We start from the raw sequence: 12,752 nt of genomic DNA on the forward strand, positions 1-12,752 counted from the left end.
ATAGATTTGGCAATAAAACCTTTTTGACAAGGTCATGGTGAAAAGCAGTCTCATGTTGTTCTCTTCAAACAGGGTTGGGTTTCATACATAAACAATAAGTGAGCCTGTTGTTTTCCCATCTCACCTGGGAATTTTCACAGGTTTTCAGCTCAACAAAAGGCACAGGCAGACGCTTCTGTAAACATATACACACTACAAAAACAATTCTGGTTCACTTATTTTTGATTTCAGAAGAAATCACCTTGAGAAACCCTTTTCTTTGATTAAAACTGCATCAATAGTGCATTTTAATTTAAATTCTTATTTCAACTGTTTCCCCAATTTTTCAAATTTATATGCAGCACCAGTTAAATCTCCACTAAAACTATCATCTGTGGCATAAAATAAACATTTTTTTTTACCCACGTTATAACTTTGCCCTTCTGCTGCGGTAAAAAAAAAAAAACGAAATGTTTTCTGGCTTCTGGAAACATTACTCACTGAGGATCAAATCGCAGCAGGGCCTTTGATGAGGGCTTCACTTCCCTGCCTGTGTTAAAACTGGAGCTTCAGATTACAGCCGCACTCTCACGGGTTTTGTGATGCAGCCCAGATTGTGTGAGTTAGATGTCTGTTTGTTGAGTCTGGATGTTTCAGGTTGATCAGATAGAGACGTCTCTATCATGCAGATCTGAGTGTGGCGGGCGACCCTGCACCATTAAAAGTCGACGACCTGCTGGAAACATTCATAAAGCTCCAGAGAGTTGCACAGAGGCGCGTGGTATGGTTTAAGATAAAGACAGCCTCCCTGCAAGTTTTCAACATAATGTGAAAGGAAACAGCTTCCTGGGCCTTTTTAAAAATAATTTTTAATGCCTTTTTAAATGGATATGTATAATGAAAAAGATTATAAGGAAAAGTAACAGGATGTTTTTGACTGGTCTTGCTGTGTGCGTGTGTGTGTGTGTGAGACTTCCAACCTTCTTACCTTACATCTTAAAGAAAGTCATGTGACTGAAACACAAGCAGAGAAGTGGAGAACTTGGCCATACATTGCCCAAATAGGTCATTTGCTGGGTGGGATTTGTAAAATAAGCATGGCAATGGGTTCAGCATATGTATTCATTTCATGGATATGTGGCCATCTGATCCCGTTTGTTCTCAATTGCACTTGTCTACTTGTTAGGGCTTCATATTTGATTTCAGCCCTACCTCATCAGAGGGGCAGGTGAGCATGGAGTGAATGGTAAATACCTTCAGCCAGCTGTGTTTCCCAGGGCTCTGCAGCCCCGAGTGCGGATCTGAGACTGACACGTGAGGCTACAGGCCAGGATGAGTGTAAACAGAGTGACGCACAGGAGTCGTGTTAGATGAGGGCAACTGTGTCATGGGTGTGGATGGAACAACAATCCAATATACATATAATGTTCCTGTATGCTCAGATGGAAATAACTCTAGATGTGTATGAAAAGTTATTTTAACGCTGAGAGACAAAAACCATGGGAATACATATTTAAAGTGGTTACATTTTTGTGTTGATCTTATTTGCCCATTTGGACTCCTGCAATTCACAGGGTATGGAAAGAAAATAATAAAAATGGAAAACTCATGCTTTTCTTTTGGTTTGGTTTTCTGCTAATCCTTCCCTTTGCTACAAGCTGGATCTGCATATTTGAAATGTAAAACAACTGTAAAAACAGTGATGGCCAAAAAGCAGTGGTTCAGTTCTCAGGAATCCCACAGGACCTTGAGGGGGTTCCTGGGGGTTCCCAGCAAAAAGAGGAATGCTGTAATTGATTTGCTCTATAATTCCATCCTTGAGTAACCCTGTGACAGAGTGGAGGCATGTGACTATTTGGGCCAAGGGTTTCAAATAATTTCTGTAATAATACATCTGAAGGCAAAACTCTTATGTGGGACCCTGGGGCACAGTTCAGTCAGTTCATGGGTCTTTCATATGAAACAGTTGAGAACCATTGCCATAAAACATTGTCATTACACCATTTACCCCAGGGTAACCATCTGTAACTCCTACTGTATGTTAGACTGACAATCAATGATGATTTTCATCTACACCTAGATTTTATTATGTAACCAAATCATTTATCAATAAAATGTGAATTTTTCATAGAAACCCACGTCAGAATTGCTTTTTAGAGTAATAAACTTAAGGATGTTGATTTAATCCAAAACTGGAAAATGAGCAAATTCTGTATTTACATTTGAGGGGCTGGAACAAATCGATTTTTTTCCCAACCAATCAACTTATCATTCAATCGCTCTAGAGAAGTGATCTGTTTCTTGGCGACAGAGGAGATAATGAGACATTGATAATGTGTGTCATTGTGATGCGTCATCACATGCGTCATCACATGATGTGTCATGATAATGTGTCATCTTTTGTTGAACACTTCTAATGCATGAAATCTGTTAAAAACATTTATCTACAGTTGTAATGAAATCATAGGTCACGAAGAGTAAAGATGATGTTAAGGAAACTTAGGATTAAGCTTCAAAACAACTGAGATGGGCCTGCAGCTAGGGCTGGCGTAACCCTCTGAGTGACCCCTGGGGCAAAGAAAGAATAGCCCTTAGCCATTTGGTCTAATTCTTCATCTAGTTATTTAGAGAACACACACAGAGAAGACAGGAAGAAAGCAGAAAGAAATTTCATAACAACGGTAACACTTTACTTGAAGGTCTGATCATGACACTGTCATAGTCCTTGGGCCAGACCAGATACCGGTATCACTTGAGTGGGCAAAACCTTACCTATGCTAGATTGTTTTTAGGGTCAATATAAGTAAATTAAAATATGATTCAGCCTTTTCATATGAGCAGATTTTTTTTTTTTTTCCGCATTTTGTTGTTTTCCCTTATAGGCAGATTGTCATTAATTCCAAAAAGAACACAGACGGCCAATGACACATTAAAAGTCATCTAACACTCTTTTTGGACACATCATAGTTTTTTCACGGCCCTTTGAGCCGGAGCAAACACCCATGCTGGAAAATGGACCCATGACCTGTTCAGCAACATGATGGGAGAGGAAGGAGAAAGGCCACAGTGGGAGAGAATGCCTCCAAGATATCTACAGACTTAACTTTATGGCAGGCCTCCCCAACAACCACAGGCCAGAGCGGCAGCTGTATCACAGCCTCCTGCATCTGTCCTACTGAGGCTGGAAGTGGCACAACAAGGCTGTCTTTACACTGCACGGTTTATGTGGCCCAATTCCGATTTTTTCCTCTCAAGTGGCTCAGATCGGATCAGTAACATGAACGTGTAAACGGGACAAATACGCATGGAATCGGATATTGTCAGATCAGATTCAGGCCCCCGTTAAATGTGGAAATAAATCACTACAAATAGGATATCTGCCAATACGTCTGCAGTCTAAACAGACAGATCGGACCTTTCCTGGCAATGCGTGTCATACGTCTAGAATTTGCCCTCCCAGGTGATATGTGAAATTTTGGATCTTGGCCCAAGGACTAATAAGAGTGACATAAAAGTGACATGTCACAGTCATGAACACGTCATAAACATTATGTTAATGTCATAACATTGTTATTAAGTGTCATTCAGTTAACCCTAACCCTACAAACCCGGGTATTATGACATTGACATAATGTTTATGACAGTGACATGTCACTCTTATCACTCTCACTCAACACGTTGTTACCATAATAACTAGATACATTTCGTCTGCTGAGGAATATCATTCGATATGACTGACAGCTCCAGAGCCAAGTTGCTGTTGAATGCACCCGATAACAAATTGAATATTTGCTGCTAAGTTTTCTGACTTTCTGTTGAAGGGGTGACTAGAATGATAATTACCAGAAACATAATGTAAGTAGGTGGTTGTGTCATCAGTCAGAGAACTGCAAATCAGACTTCTATTGATTGAAACCACCAGTCAAATGACACAGAAAATGAATTAATTTCTTCTTGGGGCTCACAATCTCATTATATTCTAACATCTGTGTAGCCAATTTCTGTTTAACCACACGTCAGCGAGGCAGACTGTTGAACTGGGTGACTGTGACTCGCTGTGATGAGCACAGACAATGTTTTTTATTTTGGCCAATGCCCTTTACACTACGCTGCCGTTGTATTTACTCATTAGAGCACCGAATGCAAATAGTCCTCAACAAGTTCTCCATTTAAGTCTGTTTAAGTGATGTTTGCTTAAAGAAAAAGAAAAAGAAAAACTCAAGAGCCCAGCTGTTTCAGGATTTATTTTTGTTGTTTTCTTTGTTTTTTATATTTGTGAACTCAAAATGTATGTTATCGTTGGGGAACCAGTGTGCTCGGGCTGACGGGAGACTAACATTGGAAAACATTAGGTGACTGTTTCTGGTCTTTTTCTGTGATTTACACTCAGTGGACAGTTGTATTAAGGAGCCCTTGCTGAAGCTCAACACTGACACTCAACAGCTCTATGATGAATTCGATCATAACGGAGACTATATTGTTCAGGTTTCAGAGGTGTTGACTCAACTTAATGGCCATTTTGGAGGCTACAGTGCCGACAGTGAGAAAAAAACACAAAAGCTTCAGTGCCACACGTTACACATCTTCAACAAAGACCAGTTTAAAGGTTTAAAGGTGAAGTTTAGATAAATGGAAGAGGAAGACATTATCTCTATATTAACGCATCACTTTTTTTTGTCAGATTGACGGCAGTAAGATCAAGGTCAAAACTGCATAAAATAAATTCAAGATTGCACTTTTACCTCCTGTAATGCTGTAACACATCATGCTGTAAGCTGTATACACCAGTGAATACCTTTACTCTAAGTGATGCCTTGTGCATCACAATTACCCACACGCAGCCCTGCATCAGACCGTGAGTTGACTTTTATGTTCATGTGAATGTGGGGCGATGACAGCTTAATTCCCATGCTGGGCCCCCTCCTGCTGAGGCCCACCGTTTGTGGACGCTGACAGACGGAGATCAGACTGAGGAGAGATGAGTGGGAACCCTCAGAGTATACTCAGGTTTCTGGGCAATGTGAAAAGATTTGTCCAGGCCATTCAGATCTGACGGAGTTTCCCATGTTCTGCACTCCAGCAGGTTTTTTGTTGAAGTGTTAGGATAAAGAGATCCTCTATCTTTTTCATCTACAACAGATAAACATTCAGGCCGATATTGTGTTAAGTTTAGACCCCTGATGCCACCACGACAACGGGCCACAATGTTGAACTTTTTTCTTGTCACAAGCCAGACAGGGTACGAGAAGTTCCGAACAATTACTTTGGATAAGGCAGGAAACAGGTAAACAAGTGCAGAAAAAATAGAAGTGACGGTAGAGAGAGGGGGAGAGGGATGAAATGAGCTAGAAAGAGGGGTGACCTCAGCTTAAAAGGGGTTGGCTAATAGAGGTTTTGGGACAACATGAGCTACTGAGGTATAAGGGAGCAGAGGGAGCAGAATAAGAAGGATTAAGGGACCTGGGGAAAGAAGGCTGTACTACTTTGATAGAGGTCAGAGCGCGCGCCAGTCAAGGAAACAGGCAAGCCAGGGGAGAACTGTTTTCAAACATCTAATTTTGAGATAAGTGCTGTTTTTTAACACAGACCTGAGGAATGTGGTTAATGCAATGTTGACCTTCTGAAGATGACAGTGGGCAAACCTCGCTTAGGTGCTGAAATGACACAAATGTTCTTTATCCTCCTGCTGATGAGTTACGCTTCTTCAGTCTCCTCACAGTTTAATGGATACAACTGTGACGCCAACTACCACAGCAGGTTTCCTGGTGAGAGGACGACAGATAAGACTCACTTTCTATACTTTCATTCTTCCCGCCTTCCAATCTGACTGCAGATATTAAACGTGACGCTTCTGTCAATAGTTCAAATAATAGTAGTGCTGTCCAGTGTCTTTGGAACATTATCCCATCACCGTTCTGCATTTATGTGACACATTTAAAACATCAGTTTATGAAATGTTATTTGTTGTTTTATAGCTTTCAAATTAGCATCAATATTGAATATTGAAACACTACTTTTTCTCATTTTTTCTGATAATATCTTCAAATAGATTTCTATTGCAAGGCCTTTATTATTATTTATTAATGGATAGCGACATTCTAGCTTTACTATCTTGTATTTAAGTTTTTCCTCCACCACTCTACGGAGGGTGAAAATGATGTAAACTCTTCCTGGATAAGGAGAAACTGTATAAGAGGTGTTCCTAAACTTAACTGAGCATACATATAATATTAAGGACCGCTGCTACAAAAGAAGGTTGATATGGGTTGACAACTACTTTTTCTGTTGTGTTGTCAGTGTCTTTGATGGATGTGTCTGCTATTTGATCATGCGTGATTTGACCCTCAGCTCTGATTGTTGTTTGACTTTCTATACACCTTCATTGTCTGTGCTTGTTTTATGATGAAAACCAGCTGCAATATTTCTTTATCCCCCATTTGGTTTGAATTTCTTTTGCTTCAATTTCAGATACTGTCTAAAGGATAAAAAAATATATATATTTTAAGATTTCTCCAGAGTTCAATGTAAGGATTTATTAAAAGAATGGACAATATGTCAAAAATAATTTGCCGTTAGCTGCTCTCAGCACTGATTAATCACGCTGAGATTTACTTGAGTGTTACTTTTATTGTTATTATTTATTTTACACTTTAGTCTGTGTAGTAAGTGTTTGGTAAGTGGATTTCATTGTTCACACACAGTTGGGACCTGAGTTTGATAAGTACAGACCTTGAGATTTGAATGCCACCATTTGGTAAATTGGCATCTTTTGATGTGTGTATGGCACTGGTGTGATGACTAATAAGCAGAATGGTGCATGGCTCCAGAATAAACCGGTCGTGACCTTCCTCTCTCTTCTTGCAGGTGAGCGGGACATCAGTGTGTACTGTGGGGTTCAGACCATCACCTTGAAGATCAACTTCTGCCCGGTGCTTTTCTCTGGCTACACTGACTCAGATTTGGTCCTGAACGGTCGCCACGGAGACGCCCAATGCAGAGGCTTCATTAATAACAACACCTTCCCCACAGCAGTCCTGTTCAGCATCAGCCTGAGCACTCTTGAAGCCTGCGGTAACAGTCTTGTGGTAAAGAATACACAATCACTAGAATATGGTGTTAATATGTATACCATGCCAGCTTCGTAATGCTGTTTATTGACTTGAGAGAAAGCAAAGTAGTTGTCTGAAATGCTTGTCTCTGCAGGTCAGCACAGCCTATGGGGCCAATGCCTATGGGAACATGTCTCTGGTGCAAATTGGGAATGTCTCGGGCTATATCGACACTCCTGACCCGCCAGCTATAATCAGCTACCTGCCCGGATTGTTGTATAAATTCAGCTGCAGCTACCCACTGGAGTACCTGGTCAATAACTCACAGCTGGCATCGTAAGTTGTTGCCAAATCCCCCCCCCCTCTTCCAGTGTCCAAGGAGAGGTTGACCTTCCAGGAGTTACTCAGTGGATTTGATATTAAGATTTATCTATTTGATAGTGTGCATCGTCTTCTGAAACCATGCTGAAAGAAACCATGTTTAAAAGCCTGAGTGGATTCATTTGTCATATACTGAGAATCATTCATATCTCATAATAACTCAGATGCTGAATTACAGTATATAATCTAAAATGTCCTCCATTCTTGGAAAATGTACACTTTTGTACCTGTATTACATCATAAACTCTGCTTTCTAGATGTTGTTTTTAAAAAACAGCATTGAATAAAATGTTGTGTACTCTCCGCAGATCCTCTGCTGCTGTATCTGTCAAGGACAGCAATGGTACATTTGTGAGCACATTGAGTATGATCCTGTATAATGTGAGTTCACTGCCATGGGTAGCTTATTATACACAGTACAATCATTTTCTCTGCAATTCATAAACTATGAATCTTGTAATTATGAGGTTCAGAAGGATATTCGAAGAAAATTGAGTTCATGATCTCGGATCAATTTTTTTCCAACAGATTTATTCTTATAAGTGTGGTGATAATTTATATTTTCCTTATTGTCAACAACTCTCATAAAAAATTAATGAAAATTGAAAATTGAGTTCACGATCTCCGAATCATGTTTTCTGTTTCCTGTTAATAGAACAACTTTTTTTTTATTTTTTAAATAGAACAACATGGGGGCTGCTTACCAGTAAGAGCCTTGAAGATCAACATAATAGTGCTTCATGCGTCTGTCAGAAAGGGAGGACCAACCAACTAATAATATTATTATTGTATTACAACAGTATTTAACATATCACCAGTCATTTAATACTACAGTAAAGGCTCTATAAGTCAGGACTTTGCCCATTTCAAGTTTCTAATCTCATGTTCTGAGTGACAAATGAAGCCTTTTCTTTTTCTTTCTGTACAGGATTCAACATACAATCAACCTCTCTCTATTCCCATGGCTGGACTGGCTCTGAAAACCAGAGTATTTGCTGCTGTGAAAGCCACAAACTTAGACAAACGGTACCAGATAACACCTGATTGTTCACTACTGAACTTTGACTCGATCAGCTGATATGAATCTGTACAGACATTTTGACCATGCAGAAGACATTTTCCCATAACAATAGCAACTTCTGAGGTGCAGCGCTACGCAGACATGATGTCAATCACAGCATCTTTCCCATGATCGTTTTAACAGGCTTAGTCCTTTTTTATTCTTTGCCTACATTCATTATGCCATTATGTTATTATTCTAAGTGAAGGCGCCAGCTTGCAGCAGAAAAGGCCTGATTTGCGCTTTCCCATGTGCAGTTAGGTCTCTATCCTTCATCCCATCTTATAATTTTGTCCCCCTGCAGGTGGAACATCTTGATGGACTACTGTTACACAACCCCCTCAGGGAATCCTAATGATGAACTTCGCTATGACCTTTTCTTTGGGTAAGCCTGCTTTTTCTCCACTTGAGATGATGATTTGATAAACCACAAAAGGGAGTCATTACCTATTCAGGTCCTCCAAATGGCTTATCCCCATGAATGCTGCCTTTTTTCCCCTCTCTCAGTAAGCGCTTAAAACACATGTCATGACCAGGCATCAAATCTGTCATTTTCAGAGTGTGCATGTGTGCGTATGTTCATGTGTGCATCTGTCATTTTTTTCCACAAAGATGCTATAAGGATCCGCAGACAACCGTCTTCGAGAACGGAAAGAGTCAGATGGGGCGTTTCTCCTTTGAAGTTTTCCGTTTTGTGAAACACAGACACCAGAAGATGTCAACTGTGTTTTTGCACTGCGTCACTAAGCTTTGCAGGGCTGATGACTGCATCATGCTCATGCCAGTAAGTGTTAAAAAAAAAAAAAAGAGAGAGAGAAAATCACAAATCTGAGTTTTGTGGATTCCCTGCAGGTCTCCTGACCTCAGAGACGACTGAAATCTGATGATGTGATTGGCAGATTTGTGGGCGACGGCGCAGGAGGGATGGAGATGGGAGTCTTGATTCCCAGCCAGCAGCATCTAGGAATGCCGTCCTCACCGCTGGGCCGATCATCACCAGGAGTGGTGTGAAACATAAACTGACTCATAAAAGAATAGACTGTCATTTTGGAGATGCAGTTATTCACTTGAGAACATATTAGCCAGTAGCTGCTTTGCTTGGATAATTTGTGAAAAAAGAAAACCAACAGTAAAAACTGTCATATTGTGGTTAGTCAAGAACAGTGACATTGTAATTGCCTCACTTAAAACAGCTATTTAAAAAGTTTTTGCTATTGTTACATAGTCAATGTCAGGATTAACACCTACTTATGTATCAGTTTTACCAAGAGTTTCGGCCATCATTGCCTTTACAATACAAGAGATTATATTAAGCCTTCTGAGCAGCTTCTTATTCATGGCAGCCTTGATGCTACAGTGACTTGGAATCAGAAAATAAAGAGACAGTCCGGGCAGGGCTAGCTTAGGTGCAAGGGTTAACACTGATTTTGATTTTCTCCACTGAAGGCAGTTCTTGAAAAGTAAAGAAATGAAGTTTGATGTTGAACTCACCTGGGATTCTTTAAGTTGTTAAACTTAAAGTGGAGCCAATAGTGGCTATGTAGGGATGGCAAGACTGACAAATACCTTCTTTGTTGAATGGGTTAAATTAATTGACTATATCTTACATTTTATAAGTATAAACAATATAAATATAAATTATATTAAATGTTATAATAGAATCAAAATTATTTAAAAAAAAACAAATTAATAGGTGCTGGTATCCTGATTTTATTAGCTATAGACACAGTCAGACCAGCTGTCCCCCTGTATTTCAGCCTTTATAGGCTACTAAGCAGAGAGCTGTTTAAGCTTCATATTAAAGCAGAAGTAAGCTATCCGATCGTCTTGGCTAGTTTTTGGCTACTTCCTGACAGCCGATGGAGTTAGCAGTCCCCGCCTTCGTCCCTACGTCACCACATGCACGCGCATCCCTTGGCTGCACACACAGAGAGGACCCTTTACTGTATGCCGTTCTCTCTCCTCATTGGATAAAGGTTGTAGGACACAAGGAAAATTTTCTCCTCGGCTTACAGCAGAGCAGAGTGACTGACAGACCCGTGTTTCAGACCAAACACTCTATATAAGTGATTGCTGTCGGAAGATATAACTATTTAAGACTTATATTAACACAAATATTCCACTTACTTCTGCTTTAACAAACTGTCAAACCATCTTGTTAAATTGAACAGCTCAGTGAATCAACACAGCTGTTAAAGATTGAAGTAGCTGTAAAATCGACACTAATAAACGCTTTCGAAATCATTTTTCAGATGAAACTCCTGCCAACAACTCCCAGCTTGGTAAGCTCTCTTACTAATGTTACGAAACATGAAAAGGTTTTGAATATCATCTGTGACTTTGGAAGCAAATGCCTGTGGAAATCGATAATTTAAGGCAACAACAGGAAAAAACAAACAAAAAAGAAGCTCAAGTCTCGTTAAACCCACGTCAAAGAACATGTCTGTCTTAAGCTTCTGTCTCTGTTGATCTTTCCTCCCACCAGCATCTGGAGACTCCTCCCAGCTAATGAACCCAGTGACCAGTGCTCTGATCTCAGGTGTGGTCATCTTGGGTGGGGTCAGCGTGGGCTTCATCCTGCTGTCACTTCACCTCCTGCAGAAGTCCCGCCTCCCAGCAACCACGGTCTCAGGTGTCTGGAATGCCAGCTTTAAATGAATAAACATCCTATATTATAGCGTCTTTGAGTAATACTTTTTTGTTACAGCTCGTGATTTACAGGGCAATTTAATTGTTCACATACTTATAAAAATCCAGTGTGAAAAAGGAAAAATGTCTGAATCTAGTTGAATAATATTGCAAGTGGTAATTATTGGACATTTTTGAAGAGAGGAGAAAACACAGATTGCGGAGAGCAGGAAACAGGAAAAAGATATTGAAATGAATCGAATTAGAGTTCATGAGAGAAAATATAATTTTCATTTGCCATTACAGTATACAGCAGTTCATTTTTTTTATTAGTCTTTCATTAAACTTGCAGGACCCTATTGTCATTTTCTCCTGTGGGTAGTCAGTATTTATAGAAACACTTCATAACACTCATTTCTCCTTTCCACTTAAATGCCCACTTGTTACTCTCTGTTTCCCAGACAACTATTATCTTCCACTGTACATATTTTAATACAATGAAAGGACATTGTAAACCATGCACTGTGCACATGTAGCCTATGTTGGGTAGATAGACCTAAACACATTGATACTTAACATGTGTTCTATTGTGTGGCTGCACATTTGTGCTTTCATTCATGTACACGATTAAATTCTTACTTATTGTTTAGGTCCTGTGTATTTATTGCCTTCAATACCTCATCATATTGTTTGGTCAGTAATAGTTACAAAAAAAACACAAAAAAAACGGATATGTTTAATGTGTTTTACATTTTGACATTTCTTTATACACAATGAGTTAATGGAAAAGAGAAAATAAAGTGAAACTAAAATATATGTTTTGTTTGTTTTACTATAATGTATAGCATTTATTGCAGTATGATTATTAAATGTAATAAATGAGCATATTGCTGTTTTAAAAACACCTGTTCGCTTTCATACTTATTGCTGGATTAGACACTCTGGTGTCTGTGCGTCAGCTAATTCACCATAAGGCAAAAATAATGAAGTTGTGGTTCGACAGCAGCTTTTGGACCCAGCCAACGGAACTCTCCAGTCTTTAAAACATTTCAAAAAACAAACAAACAAAAAGCAGCAAACTTTGAGTTGAGGTTGTTTTGTCAGTTTGTTTGTTTGTTTGTTTGTTTGTTTTCACATATCAAAGTTAAAAAAGATATAACATATAAAATCCAAAACAATGTGAAGGGGAATGCCAAAAAACCCTCCAGGGGCTTGTAGGGTGGCATTCTCCGACTACAGTTCTAAGCTAATGAGTTGTGAGGTACAAAAATCGTTCATACATAATAAATACAAACATGGTTTAACATGATTTAACATTGTACAATGCAATACAAAAAGCTTATGATATATATATATACATATGATAAGAAATATAAAATAATCCCAGTTTAGATAGGCAGACCATGTGGAAAGTATTGACTGGTTAGCAGGAGAGACTTTAGTGCTCTCCTAAATTGTTGCTGTTTCCTAGGTCAAGAATAAACTACTGAACACACATATTGAATTAAACTGGATTCAAATAATGGATTTTCTGTTTGAAAAAATATATAATTGACCTGTTATTCCTTTTTGTTGAGCAGATTGTTGCTGTAGAATGAAAACCACATGGTCATGTGTTAAAGGGTCACTTGCACTGGGTTTAGAAAATGCTCCTA

The 12,752-nt window shown here is 39.2% G+C and overlaps 1 protein-coding gene across 1 annotated transcript; it reads left to right on the forward strand.

Annotated features, from left to right (window-relative positions):
- Positions 1–5,374: 5,374 nt before the first annotated feature.
- zpld1b (zona pellucida-like domain containing 1b) lies at positions 5,375–11,204 on the forward strand. The gene is made up of 10 exons (XM_085794505.1): positions 5,375–5,744; positions 6,844–7,064; positions 7,183–7,364; positions 7,718–7,790; positions 8,338–8,435; positions 8,774–8,854; positions 9,082–9,253; positions 9,369–9,474; positions 10,722–10,751; positions 10,955–11,204. Exons 1-10 carry the CDS (start codon positions 5,606–5,608, stop codon positions 11,125–11,127), a joined length of 1,275 nt encoding a protein of 424 aa, XP_085650631.1. The 5' UTR covers positions 5,375–5,605; the 3' UTR covers positions 11,128–11,204.
- The last annotated feature ends 1,548 nt before the right edge of the window (positions 11,205–12,752 follow it).

This window comes from Trachurus japonicus, chromosome 13 (assembly GCF_045865225.1).
Source record: "Trachurus japonicus isolate A0001 chromosome 13, Traja_1.0".
Lineage (NCBI taxonomy): Eukaryota > Metazoa > Chordata > Actinopteri > Carangiformes > Carangidae > Trachurus > Trachurus japonicus.